The sequence below is a fragment of the Bombina bombina genome, chromosome 1 (genome assembly GCF_027579735.1).
Source record: "Bombina bombina isolate aBomBom1 chromosome 1, aBomBom1.pri, whole genome shotgun sequence".
Classification (NCBI taxonomy): domain Eukaryota; kingdom Metazoa; phylum Chordata; class Amphibia; order Anura; family Bombinatoridae; genus Bombina; species Bombina bombina.
Window position 1 is genome coordinate 736,986,684 of NC_069499.1, and position 24,018 is coordinate 737,010,701.

General features: G+C 35.5%; 1 protein-coding gene across 1 annotated transcript in view; it reads right to left on the reverse strand.

The window, feature by feature from the left end:
• IL13RA1 (interleukin 13 receptor subunit alpha 1) overlaps positions 1-24,018 on the reverse strand; it is a 206,950-nt gene that overhangs the window by 10,081 nt on the left and 172,851 nt on the right. Inside the window, exons 8-11 of the mRNA XM_053699252.1 lie at positions 18,489-18,640; positions 14,280-14,415; positions 5,214-5,310; positions 1,249-1,330 (exon numbers count right to left, since the gene is read on the reverse strand). Of these exons, the coding sequence (XP_053555227.1) occupies positions 1,249-1,330; positions 5,214-5,310; positions 14,280-14,415; positions 18,489-18,640 (467 nt within the window). The remainder of the gene's footprint in view (positions 1-1,248; positions 1,331-5,213; positions 5,311-14,279; positions 14,416-18,488; positions 18,641-24,018) is intronic.

Below are 24,018 nucleotides of genomic sequence, written 5' to 3' on the forward strand. Positions count from 1 at the left end.
TTATCTATAGTTTGTTTTAACCACACTATTGTATTGTGTTATTACATATTTTTTTAAAACGATACAGATTGCCATCCTTGAAAAAGCCAGACAGGTGAAACGTACGTCGGAGGCAATGGCAGCAAATGTCACAAGGAGGAGCACGCCTATTGGAACTCTTACTAGGAACTTAAATGGCTGAAGTTAACACGGTTCAATGAAATGTATCCACAAAGGCGTTGTTTGGACCCTGGAGTGACTAACTTTTTTTTTAATTGAGCAAGGACTTTGCTTTTTTAATTTACCTGTAAACTATTATGTTTATGAAATAAATATTGGAATTCCCTGCAATATCACAGTGTTGGATCCAACTGTACTAAGCGCATCACTTAGAGCTAGCTATAGTAGCTCTGTACCATGTGAGTAATTTCCAATTGCTTTTAACAGGTATTTATTAAAACAGTTTAACACTATGAAAGTTTCTTTCCACTCTCTTTGAGGTACATAGAAAATCTTCTCAGAACAATCCATCTACATTTGCCATAATGCACTGTGTTGTATAGTATCATTTTTTAGATCACCCTTTTTCACAGTTTGATTTTACATCTGTATATATAAAGCTAATTAAACTGTTATTATTATTATTAAGATAATCATTATTTTTCTCCTTCCAATAAAGTACAGCTGGAAAGATTTAATCAAATATATACCTATTAAACTGGAGATAGTTCACCTTCCAATAATTTCAATTATTATTATCTGTTATTTGTTTGAGTACCAACAAATTCCACAGCGCTAAATGATCAAAGTATTATTAATGGTATATAATTCAGTAAATTTCTGATATAACTGGAAAAATAGTTATTATTCTAAAAATGTAACCTTTATAAAACCTTTATGTAGAAAGCCATGATTTAAATTGATTTAAATCAAGTCTTACCGCCAGTGATTTAAATTGTGATTTCAATCAAATTACCCTGCTCAGTTGTAAAAAATATATGTAATATGGTCATACATGAGTCCTAATATAGAGCCCACTTCTAGTATCCCATACTTTAACAAACTTGCTTGTCTCTATGTTTAATAAAGAATGGACTATTCTTGTTCTGTATTATAGTAGCATTAAATAAAAAAATAAAAAGCTATACAACTAAAAATGTTTGTAACATTCTTGAATATTTAATGTCAAGTGATACCATCTTTAGAGAATTCAAATAACATGTCGGAGAATATTACACAGTATATGGTCACTTTGTATATAGGGATTACCTGGAATTCAGCAGGATCTCCAAAACTGTTTTTCAGAGCTATTCTAGGATTCGGGATTGGTGGGAAAACAAGGATCTTCAACCTGTGATATAAAACACATATGTACAAAATACTGTTTAAACATGTGGGGATTGTGTGTAGTTTCCAACTAAAGAATTCCTAAGATTTGTAGGTGAAATATATATTTTTAGGCTTTTAATTTAAAAAGACATTAAACAATAAATACATTTTATAAGCATAATATTGAGACTATTTCCTGCCTCCCTCTAGTCATGTGTGCTGCCATGTTGAAATGTAGATTTTACTGCATTCCATTGCTTACGCGTTTTACATATGTGCAGCAACTCTTCTTCAGATACCTGCAATGTAACCTAGGTTTCAAAATGACAGCACCTAAAATTAGAAGGAAGTACGGGGAATTTCAGAGAAAAGCTTGCCCAAAGTACTAAAGAATTTTTAGCATTTCTCTCTGTGGCCCCTGAAAATTATACAGAAATTGGTTTAGAAAATGTGTTTAGTTCAGGTGTCTCATTTTATTTTGTGATTTCTTTCTCCCAAGGCTCTTTATTTAGTATTGTGTTTGTTATCTTAAGTCTGATAAGGCCTTTGCTTATAAAGGGCCAGATTACAAGTGGCGCGCTAACAGTTATGAGTGAGCCAAAAGGGTGAATCAGGTTTAGCGTTCGTATTTCAAGTTGAAAGTAAACGCGATCAATTGAGCACAATTTAAGTTAATACTCATCAGGATAGCACGTCCTCAGAGCTCTGGTTAACTATTTTGTAAAACAAAAAAAGTGTCACAAAATACATAAAAAACACCTTACAATGTATAGTTACACTCATAACAACACTATCTGATTAAAATTATTTTGAGAAAAAAAATTGCACAAAAAAGTTATATATATATATATATATATATATATATATATATATATATATATATATATATATATATATATATATAGGTATTAATATATATTGTACCAAAATACCATCTGCTACATGTAGAAATATGTCTCGGGTTAGCGCTCATGCGAAAACAGTTTACTTTCAACTTGTAATACTACTTCTAGCCGAGTTAGAGCGCGAGCAGGAGAATTAAATATCGCTCCACTTGTAATCTGGCCCAAAAATTAGACACATCAAAATAGGAATAATAAAAAAAAAACAGCTTAAAGTAATAGGCAGAATATATTGGGAAAAACACATTAGTTTTAAAAAAGCTAAGATTAAGTGTTTTGGGGGAGAAAAACACAAATTTTTGTAATGGGAAAAATAATCAATGTAGTTTAAAATGTTTGCACCTTGTTTTTAATTACATTAATCTGTTCTTTAATTACTATTTTTTTTTTTTAAACCAGTGCAACATTTATTACTGATGTGAGTTGCGAATGAGCACCGGTTACTTCTTTTTTATTACAATAAAAGTCCAGCTCTAACATGAGAATAATATTTTCAGTGTCAATTTAAGACAGTCAATTTGATTGTTACATTCTTTACAGAAAGGTTTGTGGCCAACCGCAAGAGAAAATGTAGTAGTTAAACTCAAAACACCCTTTTTTTTTTTGTTCAGTGTTCCACTACATATTTTATCTTTCTTTTAATCAGTGTCTGTACTTATACTTCCTCTTTGCACATTACAATATATTTGTACCCACAGTGGTTCTCTATTTCCTCTAACCCACTTCTGGGACTCTCTGAATCACCTTCTTGAACAAACAAAAACGCCCATCTTTGGAACATATCTGAATTGTTTAAATATGTATCACTAACATGTATTGTACTGTGCGAGCGTAATATAAAATTATATAGAAGTCAAAATGAAACCTGCATTATGTAAATTTAAAATTAAATAACAATGCAATCACTTCTGCATACCAATTTGACCTATTTCTAGTTATCCATTGATGAAACCTAGATCCTTTCCAGGGGGGCATACTGAGGTAGACTCATGAGTGCCAAGACACTTGCCCATTCCTGAGCCTATAGCAGTAAGCTCTTAAAAGTTTTAACAGAATTTACAAATAGAAAGTACATTTAAAAATACATGATTGGGGATTCTACTAATTTTCTATACCTATGTCATTGTATTGTGCATGATGTGTAAAGGTATTTTTGTTAAATAGGGATCTACTATCTATTTTGCAGCGTTTTGTAGAAAACTTAATATAAAGATTATTTTTTTCCCCACTGCCCAAAATATTTAGAATGTAGCATACACAGCGATGACCTGTATTGCAGCAATGCACACTTTTCCTGAACTGTCTATTACTCTGCTCTTAAAACCTACACAAGTAAGCTTGTGCAGGATCCACCAATCAGAAGTTGAGGCATCATCTCAGTGTGAATGCATGACTCACGTGTTGCTACAGCAACAGGAAAGCATCTTTCTGATTCTTTTGCAATCTATTGAAAATTCATATGAAGCAGTTCATTTAAATTGTAATTATACACTTGTAGGTCTTTTAAAGTACACTGTAAAATTTAATATATAAATACTGCCAAACACACAAAGTGTATCTGACAGCTCTATCTGTGCTCCAAAGGATCCTGTACCGCACGCTGTATCATAGGTGGTAGCATCTTGTGATTATGAAATACCAGCCATGTCATAACGCTGTGAAAGAGGATGCAACTACTACATACAGTAAATATGAGTGAACTCTTAAAGGGACATGAAACCCAAAATTTTTCATTCACGATTTAGATAGAGATTGAGAATACAATTTTAAACAACTTTCCAATTTACTTCTATCATTTAATTTGCTTACATTTTTATCATTATGCTTTGCTGAAAGGCTTATCTAGGCAAGCTCAGAAGCAGCAGAGAACCTAGGTTCTAGCTGTTTATTGGTGGCTGTATATATATATATATATATATATATATATATTGTGATTGGCTCACCAATTTGTTCAGTTCAGTTAGAAACCATTAGTGCATTGCTGCTCCTTCAACAAATGATACCAAGAGAATTAAACAAATTAGAAAATAGAAGTAAATTAGAAAGTTGTTTAAATTGTATTCTCTATCTGAATCACGAAAGAAAAAAATGTGTTTCATGTCCCTTTAAGACTAATCAACAAGACACTACTAAATAATAGTGTTTAACGTTTTTATCATGTTTCTAAATGGCACTTACTATGTGTTTTTCATTTGTACTTCTATGTCCCTTATATAGCATGTGATTTTTTTTTAATATCCTAAGATATGTTTTCTTATATGTATATGCAACATAGGCACATATTTATTGTACCTTAGGAAAACCAAACAGACCAATCTCTCACATGACAATCTTACACTGTTTTATATTTTGGTATTATTAGTTAAGGGAAATTCCAGTGTAAAAACATTTTTTTTTACTATGAGTTCAATAAGGTGTTAAACATAAACATATATACTCAAAGGTGTGCCCCTGTGCCTCATTAGCTGAGGTTAAAACTGCTCAGCAACTGATCAACAGGAGCTGGAGAGAAAATGTGTCCACATATTTAACCTTTTGAGTCATTTAGTAATAGAAATGGATTTGTTTAAATAGAGCATTTTATTTTTACACTAGAAAGACTTTTTGAAGTTGAAAGCATTTTGTTTAAACTGAATAATTATTATTATTTTGTTTCACTGAATTATTTCTTTTTGATTTACTTGTTACTATAAATACACGATTTAGTGTGTTTACATTCATTAGAGTTTTTACTGCACTATGGGGTTATACATATTTTTAGACAACACATATCATTTCAAGAGTTACAATTGAATTTAGGTTACCTGAGTAGCATTCATTCATACATAGTTTTTTTTTAAGCTAAATTCCATTAACAGAAGAGTTCCAGGACAACAATTTGCTGATAAAAAGGTTTGGTACTGATTTCATACACAGCCCTCTAAATTATCCATTATGTAATGTACATAGAAAAAATAAACCCACAAATTTACAAACTAAACACAAAAAAACATTTTTTTTTACCTTTTCAAGTAAATAAGAAGAACAATTGTAGCCACAGTAACTACCAGAGGAGTCAAGATCAGCAAAACAATATACAAAGTATTATTTGATCTTTCACCTGCAACAGAATAAAAATGGTCAAACTAATGGATTAAAAAATGTAAGTGAAAGTCCCTTCATTTAATGTAATCTTTTTCTTACTTTTAATTTAACAATTTAAATAGATAATACAAAATCACAAGTTTACAAACAAAAAGTAAGACATGTTGACATTTCTTTCATGTAATTAGCAAGAGTCCATGAGCTAGTGACGTATGGGATATACATTCCTACCAGGAGAGGCAAAGTTTCCCAAACCTTAAATGCCTATAAATACACCCCTCACCACACCCACAATTCAGTTTTACAAACTTTGCCTCCCATGGAGGTGGTGAAGTAAGTTTGTGCTAGATTCTACGTTGATATGCACTTCGCAGCAGGCTGGAGCACGATTTTCCTCTCAGTGTGCAGTAAATGTCAGAGGGATGTGAAGAGAGTATTGCCTATTTGAATTCAATGATCTCCTTCTACGGGGTCTATTTCATAGGTTCTCTGTTATCGGTCGTAGAGATTCATCTCTTACCTCCCTTTTCAGATCGACGATATACTCCTATATACCATTACCTCTACTGATTCTCGTTTCAGTACTGGTTTGGCTTTCTACTACTTGTAGATGAGTGTCCTGGGGTAAGTAAATCTTATTTTGTGACACTCTAAGCTATGGTTGGGCACTTTTATATAAAGTTCTAAATATATGTGTTTTAACATTTATTTGCCTTGATTCAGGATGTTCAACGTTCCTTAATTCAGACAGTCAGTTTCATATTTGGGATAATGCATATGAATAAATCAATTTTTTCTTACCTTAAAATTTGACTTTTTTCCTGTGGTCTGTTAGGCTCGCGGGGGCTGAAAATGCTTCATTTTATTGCGTCATTCTTGGCGCGGACTTTCTTGGCGCAAAAAAATGTCGGCGTTACCGGATGTGGCGTCATTGTTGACGCCAAAAGCATTTAGGCGCCAAATAATGTGGGCGGCTTTTTTGGCGCTAAAAAATTTGAGCGTCATTGTTGTCTCCACAATATTTAAGTCTCATTGTTTATTGCTTCTGGTTGCTAGAAGCTTGTTCATTGGCATTTTTTCCCATTCCTGAAACTGTCATTTAAGGAATTTGATCAATTTTGCTTTATATGTTGTTTTTTCTATTACATATTGCAAGATGTCTCAGATTGACCCTGAATCAGAAGCCACTTCTGGAAAAACGCTTAACTGAGTTTCAGTTCTACCAAAGCTAAGTTCATTTATTTTAAATGTTATAAATGTTTATCTTTAGCTTTGGTTTGTAATAAGTTATTATGATATACTTTTACATGCAGAATCCATTAGTATTTATGCTTTATATATTGCCATTCTTACATCTTATGTACAAGAAATATTTAGAAGATTTATAAGAAATATTTTTCTGATTCTATTTTAAAGGCTTTGTCTGACTTCGTGCCTTCTAATAAAAAAATTTAGGTCTTTTTCACTTCTTTTTTAATTATTGAAGTTTCAAATGACCAACAACATACTGATTTAGCCTTCTCTGATGATGTTTTTTCTCTTTCAGAATTTTCTTCATCAGATATTGACACTAACAAATCTACTTTTTTATTATTTTTTTATTATTAAAGTACATTTGTTCTTTGTTGAAAAGGTGTTGATTATTTTGGATATTAAGGTAACTAGTTCTTTAAGACTAGCTGACACTATTTCTGCCTATTTATTCTTCTGTGTTTTCAGAGGTTTTATTTCCAATTCCCCATACTAGGGAATGGAATAGGCTGAGAATTTTCTTTTATTCCTTCTTCAAAGGTTTTAAACTATATTCTTTGCCAGCAGTTAAATTCAATTTGGAGGGTTCTCCAATTTATTGGGGCTATCTCTACTCCTACTAATTATGCTATTGTTTCTATAGCAAAATAGTATTTATTTTCCTTTAGATGGTTGTATCTTACTTATGGAAAATTATTTAGTTTCAGGTACTTTTCTTGGTCCTGTGATTTATTTGGATATTGCAATTGCTTCATTTTTTCTGCTTACTTTAAGATCAAGTATCAGATTATGATTTATTTTAGCATTGTTAAGGGACAACATTTACTAGACTAGGTGCTGTTGCATTTGTCTTGTTGTTTTGCATTTATTGATTATGCAAGTCCACTGTATTGACTGGTCCTTTAAACTGGACTATCATGCTAATAATTTCATTTATGTCTTCATTTTATTGAATATTTTCGCAAATGAGGGTTAATCTATGTCTTTAGCTATTTTAGCTAGAAGAATTTTGTGATTTTTAAAAAATCCATATTTCTTTTGTTCTAAGATAATCAATTATTTGTTTTATAATTGGATTCAATTCTTAACTGTTACTCTGGGCTTCAAGATTGAGTTCTAAGACTAAAACTTTAAGCTTATACTAGTTTGGTTGTTCTTATTAAGGAACAAATTCCTAAATTCTTTCCCAAGTAACATGTTTATAATTGGAAATTTTTCAGTTCGAAATCAGCTCCCTAATATTGCGATGTACGTGCCGTATTCCAGCTTGGCTGGCAAGGGGCAGGTTAAGACTTTTTTGAAATTTATTTGGTTCTATTCGGTCCAAATTTCTTTGATTTTATTCCAGTAAGGCTAACACTTTCTTTAAGTGTGTTTCGGTCCTATATATTTTGGGTACTGTTGAAGCATAGCTGGGCACCCATGGGGTTCAAGCGCTGCTCAAACCTGGAATCTTCTGGGGTATTTCTTCCAGTTCCATTTTTAGGAACTGGGTTTTGGAGTTTTATTCAAACTATTCTGCCTTTTGGTCAGTGATAGCATTATTTGTTTTCATTAGATACAATAAATGCATATTTTCATTTTTCTGTTTTCATTCAGATTTTTTTCTGAGGATGCGGAATCTCATATGATTCACTTTGCTCTTCAGGACATAGTTAGAGGATCTTTTTTTCAAAAGCTCTTGATTCCTCACACAAGGGTCACCTTTTTTAGGTTTCCAGATATTTGTGTCTCTGTCTTTGTCTCTATCAGACAAGGGACAATTTTATTGTGTTCCGTTTGTCGGTACCTTTAGTCTCTATTATTTCCTTCAGTTGCTATATATGCATAGAAGTTTTAGGTCTTATGGCCACAGCATTGGATTTAATTCCCTTTGCTCATTCTCTATAGAAAGAACCTTTTCAGTCTTTTATGCTGAATTATGGTGCAGGGATTCTAGGATTTCACATTTTTAATCTTCGAATCCTAATATTTATCTCTCTTGATTTGGTGGTTAAGATCACCATCATTTAGTCTACAGGTCTCTTCGTTTCTTTCAACCTTGACCATTATCTCTACAGATGTGAGTCTTTTTGGTTGGGAGGCTTTCTGAGGATCTCTGTCAGCACAAGGGGTTTGGAAATCTCAGGAGGCGAGATTACCATTTGATATTTTAGAACTCCGTGCTTTCTCAGAGTTTTTTCAGTTTGTTTCTTTTTGAAGAAGAGACGTTTAATGTTTTTCAAACAATATCACTACTATGGTGTATGTCAATCATCAGAGTAGGACTATCAGTCCTTAGGCTGTGACAGAAGTGTCTCGGATATTAGCTTGGGCTAAATCCAGCTCCTATCTAAATTCTGTGTTTTTTTTTCCCAGGTATAGATATTTGGGAAGCGGATTATCTCTGTTAATCAAGCTTTTCTTCCGGGAGAATGGTCTCTCTTACCCAGATATGATTTTCATTTCATCTGAATAAAGAACTTCCCAGGGGCCTATTAAGGTCCGGGAATCTTCAGGCGGAAGTAGTGTATGCATTGTCATTTCTTTGGAATTTTCTTTTTGCCTATTTCTTTCCACCTCTAGTTCTTCTTCCAAAATTCTTATGGAGTATTTGTTTGTTATGCTGGTAGCTCCAGCATGGCCTCTCAGGTTTTGGCATACGAATCTCATTCGGATGGCCAGTTGCCAACGTTGGACACCTCCGTTTAAACCAGACCTTTTCTTTCTCAAGGCCTTTTTTTCCATCAGGATCTCAAATCATTACATTTGAAGGGATGGAGATTGAACTCTTGGTTTTTAGTCATAGAGGTTTTTCTGACTCATTGATTAATACTATGTTTCAGGCTCATAAATCTGTCTCTAGAAAGATTTATATTGAGTCTGGAAGACCTACTTTTCTTGGCATTCTTTTAAAATTCATAGAATTTTATTATTTTTTCAGGTTTGTTTGGATAAGGTTTTGTCTTCAATTCTTTGTTAGGACAAATCTCTACTCTTTCTGTTCTTTTTTCACAGAAAGATTGCTAATCATCCTAATATTCATTGTGTTGTACAGGCTTTGGTCCATATCAAGCCTGTCATTAATTCAATCTCTCCTCTTTGGAGTCTCAATTTGGTGCTGAGGGCTTTACAGGCTCCTCCGTTTGAAACTATGCATTTTCTGAGCGTTAAATTACTTTCTTGGAAAAGTATTGTTCCTTTTGGTTATTTCTTCTACTAGAAGAGTTTTTGAGTTATCTGCTCTTTTTTGTGAATATCCTTTTCTGATTTTTCATCAGGATAAGGCAGTGTTACTTCCTGATATTCATCATTTTTTTCAGGTTTTGATTCGTATCAAACCTGTCATTAAGCCAATTTCTCCTCCTTGGAGTCTTAATTGGGTTCTGAAGGTTTTTCAGGCTCTTCTATTTTGAGCATATGCTTGCTCTGGACATTCATTACTTTCATGGAAAGTATTGTTCTTTTTGGACATCTCTTCAGCTAGAACAATTTTTGAATTATCTGTTCTTTCTTGTGAATCTCCTTGTTCTGATTTTTCATCAGGATAAGGTGTTTTTTTGCTGTCCTCATCTCAATTTTCACCTAAGTTGTGAATTCTAACAACATTAGTGGAGGAATTATTGTCTTTTCCTTGTGTCCTAATCTTAAGAATTCTTTGGTAAGATTCTTACATTCTTTAGGATATGGTAAGAGTTTTTATTATGTTGAAGCTACTCAGATTTCAGACAGACTTCTAGTCTATTTGTTATCTTTTCTGGTTTTAGGAAGGTCAGAAGGCTTCTGCCATTTCCTTGGCATCTTGGTTAAGCTTTTGATTCATCATGCTTATTGGGAGTCGGATTATTCCCCGTCTCAGAGGATTACGGCTCATTCTACTAGGTCAGTTTCTACTTCCTGGGCTTTTTAAGAATGAAGCTTCTGTTGATCAAATTTGCAAAGCAATGACTTGGTCTTCTTTGCATATTTTTACTAAATTCTACCATTTTGATGTTTTCTCTTCTTTAGAAGCAGTTTTTGGTAGAATGGTACTTCAGGCAGCTGTTTCAGTTTGATTCTTCTGCTTATAATTTCAGTTTTTTTCATTATTAAAATTAAAACTTTTGATTTGGGTAGTGGATTAATTTTTCAGCGGAATTGGCTGTCTTTATTTTATCCCTCCCTCTCTAGTGACTCTTGCGTGGAAGTTCCACATCTTGGGTATTTATATCCCATACGTCACTAGCTCATGGACTCTTGCTAATTACATGAAAGAAAACATAATTTATGAAAGAACTTACCTGATAAATTCATTTCTTTCATATTAGCAAGAGTCCATGAGGCCCGCCCTTTTTTGTGGTGGTTATGATTTTTTTGTATAAAGCACAATTATTCCAATTCCTTATTTTTTTGATGCTTTCGCTCTTTTCTTATCACCCCACTTCTTGGCTATTCGTTAAACTGAATTGTGGGTGTGGTGAGGGGTGTATTTATAGGCATTTTAAGGTTTGGGAAACTTTGCCCCTCCTGGTAGGAATGTATATCCCATACGTCACTAGCTCATGGACTCTTGCTAATATGAAAGAAATGAATTTATCAGGTAAGTTCTTACATAAATTATGTTTTTGTCAGAATATGTAGAATTTAAAGTGACCCTTACAATTCAAATTTCATGGACAGTCTATGCAATAAATTAAAAAAAAAAATTCAATTATTAGATTATGCAAAGTATACACCTACACATATGAGTTTGTGATTATCTGATGGTTGTCACATGATACAGGGGACAGGGGAATGAAAGGAAGTTTTGAATTTCAAATTAGCAGTAGATTTATTTTTTATACAAATTTCAGTCTTATTGCAATGTCTTTCTATTAGGCATTTGTTGAATATGTAATTTGACTATATTTAATCTTGTATGTCAAACCACTAAGGATAGAGGGGGAGATGAATTGTGGTATAAGATACACTCAAGATTCATTCTGGGTCCCTTTACAAGTTCAGTAAGATATAGTATATTAAAGGAAACACATAATTTGTTCCCCTACTGACATATCATTTTGTTTTTGTTTGTTTGTTAAATAACCTATGTCTTTAGAGTAAAGATTAAAAAAATCTAAGATATCACAGGACAACCTATTGCCAATATGATTAAAGAGATTTTGTTTTCATGCTATGTGCTATGAGAAGCAGAGGGACAACCTAAGGTTAGTTTATGGTCTTTAATGCTAACCCTAAAAATATTTTTATTACTATAGATCAGATTAGGCAAAAAAAAAAAGGTTTAGCATATTTAAAGAGACATAGATTACACCAATAAGTGATTAAACACATAGGTAACCTTCTTTCTTGAGCTGCAAACCATGCCGCTCCCAAGCAAGACACAACTCTTGAATGACAGGGTAGTGTGAGTGATGCTCCTTATTTGCTCCTGTATCATGGGTAAAGTCTCACACAGGATCTGCAGGACATGATGCAGGAGCCTATCAGTCATATAAATGACCCTGACAGTCAAATGTTGCATTTGGCTCATGAACTGCATGGCTTGCAGCTCTGGAAATAACTTTACCTATGTGCTTAAACACAGTTATCTAGGATCACTTATGCAAAAATGACATGCTATATAACATATTAGTGGGATTAATTTAGGCTCAACTGGAGCTTTTTTTGTAAGTATATTAGATTTGTATAGGTTGAACTCGATGGACTTCCGTCTTTTTTCAACCTCATTTACTATGATACTATGAATTAAGCATGTCACGTGTGCATTAAAATGTTCCTTTAACTGTTGCTCATTCATATGCTTGAGGGGATTTTTTTAGCATTATGTCCCTTTAAAGGGACAGTACACTGTAAAATTGTTTTTCCATAAATGTATTTTAAATGACTTGTTATATCAACTGCAGAGTATAAAATATTTGAGAAATTGCGTTTTCGGGTTTATTTGTGTATCTGAAGTAGCTGGTTTTGTGCTTTGAAACCACAGCCTATTAAAATGGGTTGAGCTTCAGGTAATATCAGATCTCATTATGTTATCACTTTCATGTACACAGACTTGCTTCCTTATCTTATATTTGTCTGGAAAACTAAAGCTCAATACATAGAGAGAACAATGGAAAATTATCATTTTATTACTTAACTATCATGTCCCCCACTGAGAGTGTAATCTCTTCTGCTGGCTGTGTTTACTTAGGCTTGTCAATAGCATATACGCCAGTATCAAAACTTTCAGTATAGGTTGGGAAACCACAAGCTAAATCAGCTATTTCAAATGCTGAAATATGAGTAAAGGAGCTACTTGCAACCAATTTAATACACTCTAGCAGGTAAAAAGGATCATTGGGAATAATTTAAAGGGGAGAAAGTTTTTGGGTGAACTGTCCCTTTAAGCTATTCGCGTAACATCACTATAAACACATTTCAGTATGTGACAACATATGCTAATTAGTGATGCATTGTGATTGATTGGTTTAGGCAATGATGGCTAACTGCATTACACAGGGGTCAGCACTCTTTTCCAAGCATTACCATATAAAGCTATATATTAGCAGTCTGTAGCACACAGCGATATAAGTGCATATCTACAAAAAATGTGTTTAAAAAAAACAATATTGCTTTCAATAAACAGTGTTTGGAGATTAGCAGATTTTTTTGACCAATTTATATCACTTATGCCAAATATTTTTTAATATGATGTAAAAACTACATTTCTATGTCATTTGACAACTGTTGCTTTTTCATAGACACTTATAAAACTATTGTCCTAAAGGGACAGTCTAGTTACAATGAAACTCATTAGTCAGATAGAGCATGCAATTTTAAGCAACTTTCTAATTTACTCCTATTATAAATTTTTCTTTGTTCTCTTGGTATCTTTATTTGAAAAAGCAAGACTGTAAGGTTAGGAGCTGGCCCATTTTTGCTTCAGCACCTGGGTAGTGCTTGCCGATTGGTGGCTACATTCAGACACCAAACAGCAAGCGCTATCCAGGGTCTGAACCAAAAATAGGCTGGCTCGTAAGCTTACATTCCTGCTTTGTCAAATAAAGATAGCAAGAAAACTAAGAAAAATTGATAATTGGAGTAAATTAGAAAGTTGCTTAAAATTGCATGCTCTATCTGAATCATTAAAGTTTAGTTTTGACTACTTTCCCTTAACAAAAATAATCATTCTGTTTCATGATTCAAATGTTACCACATTATTGCTTTTCGAAAATTAGTTTACAAAAAACCCCCTAACATTTTACATTAAAAAATGACAACATAGTGTATTAAACATATCGAGGAAATGCCAGAACCACAGTTTGCCAAACCTTGTCAACAATACTCTGTTAGATAAATTAATGAAAACTGTAACATTTTAAAGGGGCATAAAAGTACAAATGAAGCTTACATTATTCAGCTAGAGCATTTAGGCAAATGTATTTTGTTCTCTTGGTATCCTTTGTAGAAAAGCATATGCATGTATGCTCAGCAGCAGCTATACACTACAGGGAGCTAGAGGGCTTAATACATATGTCTTTGTCAATGACTCAATAGATATGTGCAGCTAGGTCTAAGTAGTGTATCGCTGCTCTGGAGTTATCTTTAACTATGTGTTTAATTATTTTGCAGGGGTTAAACACATTTATAAGCAATAGAGGAATAGTTATAAAAAACATATTAAACCATTTTATTTTTGAACTTTTATGTCCATTTAAATGTATCTGCCTTATGCATTTATCATATTATTATACTGTCAGACTAATACTCATAATGTTTATTCTTCCTTTGTACCTAAGAGGGTCATCTTTTCACTCCAGTCACTCCAGTTGATTTTTCCACAAAATGTTTCTTCACTAACACGTACTCTTATAGTGTAGTCCACATCAGGAAGAACATTGGGTATTTCTTTCCGGAGAGCCGCTGGGACCTAGAAAGACAAAATAAATGATATATGTATGCTAAACAAATTACTGCATAACAGTCTGAACAAAACAATATTACATTTAGAACTTAACCCCTTAATGACCGGACCATTTTTCAATTTTCTTACCCTTAATGACAATGGCTATTTTTACATTTCTGCAGTGTTTGTGTTTAGCTGTAATTTTCCTCTTACTCATTTACTGTACCCATACATATTATATACCGTTTTTCTCGCCATTAAATGGACTTTCTAAGGATACCATTATTTTCATCATATCTTATAATTTCCTATAAAAAAAAATATAAAATATGAGGAAAAAATTGAAAAAAACACACTTTTTCTAACTTTGACCCCCAAAATCTGTTACACATCTACAATCACCAAAAAACACCTATGCTAAATAGTTTCTAAATTTTGTCCTGAGTTTAGAAATACCTAATGTTTACATGTTCTTTACTTTTTTTGCAAGTTATAGGGCCATAAATACAAGTAGCACTTTGCTATTTCCAAACAACTTTTTTTCAAAATTAGCGCTAGTTACATTGGAACACTGATATCTGTCAGGAATACCTGAATATCCCTTGACATGTATATATTTTTTTTTAGAAGACAACCCAAAGTATTGATCTAGGCCCATTTTGGTATATTTCATGCCACCATTTCACCGCCAAATGTCATCAAATAAAAAAAAAGTTCACTTTTTCACAAATTTTGTCACAAACTTTAGGTTTCCCACTGAAATTATTTACAAACAGCTTCTGCAATTAAGGCACAAATGGTTGTAAATGCTTCTTTGGGATCCCCTTTGTTCAGAAATAGCAGACTTATATGGCTTTGTGGTTGCTTTTTGGTAAGTAGAAGGCCGCTAAATGCTGCTGCGCACCACACGTAAATTATGCCCAGCAGTTAAGGGGTTAAATTAGGTAGCTTGTAGGGAGCTTGCAGGGTTAATTTTAGCTTTAGGGTAGAGATCAGCCTCCCACCTGACACATCCCACCCCCTGATCCCTCCCAAACAGTTCTCTTCCCTCCCCCACCCCACAATTGTCCCCGCCATCTTAAGTACTGGCAGAAAGTCTGCCAGTACTAAATAAAAGGAGTTTTTATTTTTTTTAATAAAAAAAAATAAAATGTTTTAGCTGTGATGGACTCCTGCCTTAGCCCCAACCTCCATGATCCCCCCCCCCAGCAATCTAACCCTCTCCCCTACCTAATTGCCGCCATCTTGGGTACTGGCAGCTGTCTGCCAGTACCCAATTTGCCCCCCAAAAAAGTGTTTTTAATTATTTTTTATTACTAATTTATTTTTTTCTGTAGTGTAGCAGCCCCCCACAATACCCCAACCCCCTCCCCCTCCCAGATCCTCATATATATATATTTCCCCCCCTCTTCCCACTCATTGGTGTCAGTGTGGGTAGGTGATCGCGGGCGTGCGCGCGCACCCGTGCTCGCACGCGCACGCGCATGCGCGCCCCCGCACGCTCCCGGCACCCGGCGTGCACATTGCACTAACAGGAGCCGGATGCCGGGTAGCGATGGGCCGCCCACCCGCCTCCCAGTTGCGCTCCCACCCACCAACGAACCGGCCGCATCGCTACCGGTGCAGAGAGGGCCACAGAGTGGCTCTCTCTGCATCGGATGCTTTCTAAGGGTATTGCAGGATGCCTCAATATCGAGGCATCACTGCAATACCCTGAGAGCTGCTGGAAGCGATTGCGATCGCTTCCAGCACTCTCTTAGACAAGTGACGTACCAGGTACGTCCATTGTCACTAACTGCAAGTTTTTGCAGGACGTACCTGGTACGTCACTTGTCATTAAGGGGTTAAAGGGGTATGAAACCCAATTTTTTTTCTTTCATGATTCAGATAGAGAATACAATTTTAAACAACTCTCCAATTTACTTATATTATTTAATTTGCTTCCTTCTCTTGTTATCCTTTGCTGAAAGGTTTATCTAAGCAAGCTCAGGAGCAGCAGAGAACCTAGGTTCTAGCGGTTTATTGGGGCCTGCATATATATATATATATTGATTTTGATTGGCTCACCCATGTGTTCAGTAAGAAACCATTAATGCATTGCTGCTCCTTCAACAAATGATACTAAGAGAATTAAACAAATTAGATAATAGGAGTAAATTAGAAAGTTGTATAAAATTGTATTCTCTATCTGAATCATGGAAAAAAAAATGTGGGTTTCATGTCCCTTTAATATCATATCACTTTGCGTATGAAGAAAGATTTACTATAAATCTACTTTTCTTTCATGGAATCTGTATTTAGAACTGGTGTTTATAACTTGTCTGCTAGTTTCAAAGCAACCTGTTGAATGAATGGACAGGGGAGAAAAAAAAAATATTATCTATCTGCAAGTCAAAAGGTTTGCAAAGATTTGACAAGACACGTTTGTGAAATTGTAATATTGCTGAAAAAAAATCCCCATAGCATCGCAATTTAAAACTGTGGAATTCAGAGGTTTGTAACAGCTCCTTATCACATCTGTAAATTGCAAGATCAGCTCTATTATAATCAATGGAGCTGCATCTATTTTGCAACCGTAAACTCGCAGCATACGAGTTTCACTGTCAAGAACACCAGCATCACAAAAAGGCCTTTAAAACCTTGCAAAACAACAAAGACCAAAAACCTTCTATAAAATGGTTTACTGAAACATATGCACAAATGAGAAAAGAGTTATAAACTTGTGATCCCCACCACGAGATAACATACTTTACAAGGGCCATAAAGTCTTTATGAAAGTCTACCGGGACTTTCAGAGAAAAACTTGCCGAAAATACCAGAGCATTTTTACTATATACCTGTCAAAACTATATATATATATATATATATATATATATATATATTTTATTTTTTTTTAAGTAGACAACCCAAGGTATTGATCTAGGCCCATTTTGGTATATTTCCTGCCATTAGATCACCACCAAATGTGATTGAATAAAAAAAATGTAAATTTTTTCGCAAACTTGGGTTTCTTACTAAAATTATTTGCATACTGCTTGTGCAATCATGACAGAAATGGTTGTAAAAGCTTCTCTGAGATCCCCTTTTTTCAGAAATAGCAGACATGCATGGCTTTGTAATTGCTTTTTGGTAATTAGAATATTGCTTATTGCAGCCCACCACCACACTTCTATTATTCCTAGCAGTGAAGGGGTTAATCAAGTAGCTTGTACGATTAATTTTAGCTTTTTTTTTGTAGAGATTACCCTCCCACCTGACACCTCCCACTCCTGACCCTATCTGAATTATCCCAAACAGCTCTCTTCCTACCCTCACTCCCCTCTGGCAATTTTTTTATTTTATTTATTTTTCTGCAGTGTAGGAACTCCCTTACCCTCAAATCTCCTTGATTCCTTCCAAACAGTTCTCTAACCCTACCCTCCTAACTATGTCTGCCATCTTGGGTACTGGCAGCTGTCTGCCAGTACCTATAAAATGTCATTATATATATATATATATATATATATATATATATATGTATTGTAGTGGTTACCCCACCTCCCCCATCCCATAATCATTAGTTAGTGACCCCCCACACCCCAACTTCCCTTTTTTATCTGTAGTGTAGCTCCCCTTCCCTCCCTCACCCTTTATTTTTTATTTTCTGCTGTGTAGGACCCTCCCACTCCCTCCCCCTGTGCTGCTGGACCAACTACCTGCGTCTCGGATTCCCTGCCACCGGCACCATCTGTAAAGATCTGGAATCTGCCTTCATATGGAATCAGAGCACTTAACAGCCGAGACTGTTGGAGCTTCCTGCAGCTCCGACGTATATATACGTTGTGTGGTACAATAGGCAAAATACTGCATAACTTATATATAAGGCAGGGGTTAATTCAAGTCAAAATTAAACTTTCATGATTCTGAAGGAGCATCCAATTTTAAACAACTTTCCAATTTACTTTTATCATCAAATTTGCTTTGTTCTTTTGGTATTCTTTGACAAAATCTAAACCTAGGTAGGCTCAAACTGAATTTCAAACCGTTGAAGGCCACCTCTTATCTGAATGTAAAAGAAAAGTATATTCCCTGTAATCTTGATAAAGTTAAACACTTACCAAAGAATTGTCAGGCTTTGCACTGTTTGAAGCGGTAACTTCGACATCAGCTGTTAAGCAGCGAATAGGGACTGCATCAGATGGGTTCCATGTGATTAAAATGCTGCTGTTGACTGTTCTTGTAGCATTAACGGTTGGTGGTCTGAGCTTTACTGGAAATAACAAATAAAAGTGTTATATAGGTTATACAGTAGTAAAGTGGCTAACACATTTATATCCCTTTAATATAAGTGCATAACGTGTTAGAGAATTTTATTATAGCCCTATTGCTTGCATATAACTATGTTTTTAAACTCTGTAAAGTAGTTAAATACATAGTTAAGTTAAAGTCACTTTAAAAGCAGCAATGCACTACTGGGAACTAGCTGAACACATTGGGTGAGCCAATGACCAGGGGGTATACGTGTACAAGCTAGCTCCCAATAAACCACTATGTCTCCTGAGCCTATCTAAATATTCTGTTCAACAAGAGAATGAAATAAATGATAATAGAACTAAATTGAAAAGTCTCTTGACATGATCTGTCTGAACCATGAACGTAGAATGTTGAGTTTGATGTTCCTTTAATAATAAACATACGGAGCCTTCCAGCATCAGTATTAAGAGTAAACAGGAAGCTCTGGCTAAACGTGCTTTGCTCTCACAGAAGAGTATACTTAGAGAAGTATTTGAATATTTATGTAAATATCATCCTCCTCACTAAATGAAAGATTAGAAGTGTACCTGTACTATAAAATATGTACAATGTAAAAAGAGTAAATCCTCTAACGGAACATAAAGATGCAATACAATCCTATATTTATCGGTTTGAGAGTTTGATATATGGACATGAAACATTGTAATATACATTTTTTCACTATACATAGTCAAATCACCTTTGCAGCATTTTCTAGCATTTTAACTAGGAAAATTGTAGGTTTTCGATTTGGAAGTGCACACTGCAGAATTCACAAGCCTAACCATGCTACATATCTGTCCTTTATTGGCTTCAGCAGAGGAGATGAGATAACCTACTGCAAGTTTTTAAAACAAATTAACTGTGACAAGCTTTGTCTGAAAAATTTGACTGTTGAGATACAAATGTATCAAAGAAAATATTAATGTATTTAGACATCTTTCAAATTTATTGCAGAACTATAGAATAGTATTTTAAATACAAGGGTCTAGTTTCCATTGAGGTGCTAAAGATTGGAAACTGGTGGTAACATAAAAAATATCTTTCAGTATCTCTTCCCTCAATCCCCATCTATCCTCAACTAAGACATCGAAAGAGCACACAGAGCCTTATGACCACTGCCTAAACCACCTGCTTCCCAGATGGATGTAATTGTCAGGTTTCTAAGATTCACTACCAAAGAAGAAATATGGCAAGCAGCAAGGTCCAGACAGACCATCACCTACCAAGGATATACCATAAAAATATACCAAGACCTCAGTCCCTACACTATACAGAGAAGAAAAGAAATCAAGTTCATTACATAGACTCTACAGGAGAACAACATAAAAAAATCACTGGGGCTTCCCTTTTAGCCTTATAGTAGTAACGCACAATGGCACCCAGTGCATCTACAGAAATTACAATGACTTAGATAACTTAACGAAAACTCTGAACATCACTTTTGCAGCACCAACGGACACTACAATAAATCTGCTCCCTCCTCAAACACAAGAAGGTCCCTCCACTTCCAGGGAACAGCGACCCCAATGGAGTAAAGTGCAACCGAAAAGAAGAAAGATTGGCCCTCCTCCATTTGAAGAAGCACAGTCAAGGGAGACAAGGAAGGGAGATATATAATCCTAACAGGGACACTATATCACCACCCAATAATGATTGTTAACATTTATGCTCCTAACACTAACTCACACATCTTTTACCAACAGCTATGTAATATGATACTGGAAATGACCAGAGGTAGCCTAATAATTGGAGGGGACTTCAATTTAGCATTAGACCCTAGCATGGATTGTTCCTCAGGAACCTCCTCTGTAGCAGCAAAATCCCTAAAACTGATGAAATCCGCATTAGCACAACTGGTAGTTCATGACGCTTGGAGACTACATTATCCCTCCACAAGGGATTACACCTTCTTTTTACACCCCCCACCAGCTATATACCAGAATCAACAATCTCCTGATCGATGCCACCAGCTAAGCATTGGTTCAACACACAGACATCTCCCCAAATGTTCCACCTCCCACTCCCTAGACAGAATATGGAAACTTGATGACTCCTTGATTAGGGACCCCCTGGTGAACATTCAGAGTCAAAAATCCATAACGGAATATTTCATGCTTAACAACACACCTGAGATAGACATACAGCCCACAAGTGTGTAATTAGGGGCAACCTCATTGCTTTAAAGGTGGCCAAAAGAAAACAAAACCAAATATAATAAAATTAAAAGAATAGAAGGCACCTCATAGGGTAGACCAGCAGCAAAAAGAAATAAACAACCAAGCAGATTCAGTCCTACTCACATGGTAGAAAGCACTAAACAGTGCACAATAGTCATGTGCTTTTCATTTCGCTCCGAATCGAAATTCAGATGAATTTGTCAAATTCAAAGCTTCGGATCAATTCGAATTTCTGAATTACCCTAGCAACGAAACTAAAGTAATCCGAATGCATTTGTAATAAATAAATCTGAATTAGTTCAGATTTATTCGTTACATTCGAATGACCATGGACTAATCACAATTACACTAGTATTGTACAGTATATTACGTTATATCACTCTGCTAGCTCTGTACAGGGCACATTATGTAGCTGGTACCTGTGAGGTTTGTACTTAGCTGGTATGTGCTGTGTATTACACTAGTATTATGTACTGTATGTTAGGTTATATACCTCTGCTAGCTCTGTGCATACAGTGGAGGTTCCTCTATAGGAGCACTTGAGCATGTGAACCCCCTGACCCCTGATGCCCCTGACACCTGATGAACAAAAAAAAAGAGTGTGAAATAATAAAAAAAAATTTTTAAACCTTTTTGCTGATTAAATTAAAAAATACTCCAGGCTCCACTGCAGTTTTAAGTAAAAACATAAAAATTGCCTTATTTAGGCTGAAAGTGGAATGGACATTTGCCTAATACTTCTATCTATCGCACATGATGTGCAGTGCGATACATAGAAGTATAGGCAAAAGCTCTTTCCACTTTAAAGCTGCATTGACAGCAGCGCCACCTACAGGCCAGCTCATAGGTCTCCTTACCGCACAGCTCTTCATGTACGAGAGCCAGCTGTCACGTGACACTCGCACACTAAGAGCTGTGTGTGTGGAGGCAGTGGCATCACTAGAGGCGGTTCTTATAACCGCCTCCATGATGGAGCTAATCCGGACAGCCAATCAGCTATCAGAGCTGCTGGGGAGGTGTGTCAGGCTTGGACGCGGGAAAGTGAAGTGGATGGAGCTGCTGCCAAGTCTCAAGTCCTCAGTCATGTCAGGTCAGTGAGTGGACTGTGTCCTGTTTTTGCCGGTCACAATGTGTTAGAACATGTCACAATGGTGATTCTGTGATCTCTCAGGTGGTGGTTGAGTAGAATTATGTGCACTGTTTTTTGCTGATAGATATCACTTGTTGCGTGAGCGGACATATAGTGACACTGCACAATAGATTCAAAAGAATGTCTGTCTCACGCAACAAGTGATATATATCAGAAAAAAACAGTGCACATAATGTTACTCAAACACCAGTTGAGATCACAGAATCACCATTGTGAGAGAGCGGTGCAGCAATCTGCTTGTGGCTTCCACAAGCAGCCCAAAGGAAGACCTCAGTCTTTATTGTGCACTGACTGCAGTGAGAGGCATTTGTTAAGCCCGGTCCGGAGAGAACAGTCAGTGAGGGGGGCAGCAGCAGCACAGGGAGGGTAAGTGTGCTATGAAAGAGGAAAAAGGAATGCAGAGTCTTCAAAGTAGATGAAAAATGAAGTATTTATTAGGAGCAGGCTTATCTTCAGACACAGGTAAGCTCCTATCTCAGTGTGTGTGCTAGCAAGGCTCAGATTTCAGGGAAAAACTAGTGCTACCGTACAGTACAGCATGCTGCTTACTTTTCATCTGTCTGTTCTGAATACTTTCTCTCTCCCCTTGTCCTAGAAACACAGATCTGGAATTAAAGGTAAAGAAAAAAAAAGAAACTGCTTGTTGAACTGATTACAGTGCTCCAGCCCTCATGATATTGCTGCAGTAAACAGTTCAACAAGCAGTTTCTTTTTTTTTTCTTTACCTTTAATTGCAGATCTTTAATTGCAGCATGCTGTATTGTACGGTAGCACTAGTCTTTCCCTGAAATCTGAACCTTGCTAGCACACTTACCCTCCCTGTGCTGCTGCTGCCCCCCTCAATGACTTCTCTCCCCCCTTCTCACGGCCCGTGGTTCTGTGCTGTCATCCGTTCAATTCAGGGGGCAGCTCACTACGTGCAGCTACAGTGGAAAATACAAATCAAATGGAGGTAAGAGGGCTAAGGGCACTGACTAAGGGCAGGGGTCAGCAATAATCTGTTTATTAACAGATTCTTTTTTGTGTGCTCCTACAGTGTACAGCTGGATACAGCCCCTTTTAACTCTTTTGCTTTAGTGTCAGACAGTGTGTGTATTAAAAAGTGTATTGTGTTTGTCTCTGGGTGTCAGGAATCAGGATAGTGGCTTGCTATGATGGCTGGCTACTTTAGTGTCAGAATACACTTTTTAATAATGTTTAATACATACACTGTCTGACCCTAAAGTAGCCAGCCATAGCAAGCCACTATCCTGATACACAGAGGCAAACAGAATACATTTTTTAATAATGTTTAATACATATACTGTCTGCTTGTCTCTGGGTGTCAGGATAGTGGCTTGCTATGATGGCTGACTACTTTAGTGTCAGACAGTGTGTGTATTAAACATTATTAAAAAGTGTATTCTGCTTGTCTCTTGGTGTATATATATACTGGGTACAAGAGTCCTGTCACTGGGGCAGTATAAGGACTTTATAAATAAATATAAATATATATATATATATATATATATATATATATATATATGTCCTTATACTGCCCCAGTAACAGGACTCTTGTACCCAGTATATATATATATATATATATATATATATATATATATATATATATATATATATATATATATAGTAACTGCAGGGTGTATGTGGTGCTCTTGTCTTTCAGGTTAGTTATGTACATACAACACACAGTAATACACATAACACACTGCCCTCACCTTGTACAAGAATGTGTTAAGGTAACTGGCATAGTGTGTGTGTATGTATGTATGTGTATATATATATATATATATATATATATATATATATATATATATATACATATACACACAATAAAATGGGTGGAGCCATCTGAGGGGCGGGGCTAGTGCTCCCCCATCTTCAAAAGTCACCAGCCGCCACTGTGTGCATATTGTGTAGCTGGTATCTATGAGGTTGGTATTTATGTTGATTCAGATGGGTTACACCTAATATACAGTGCATAATACTAGTCTAATACACAGCACATCCCACCTAACACATACCGAA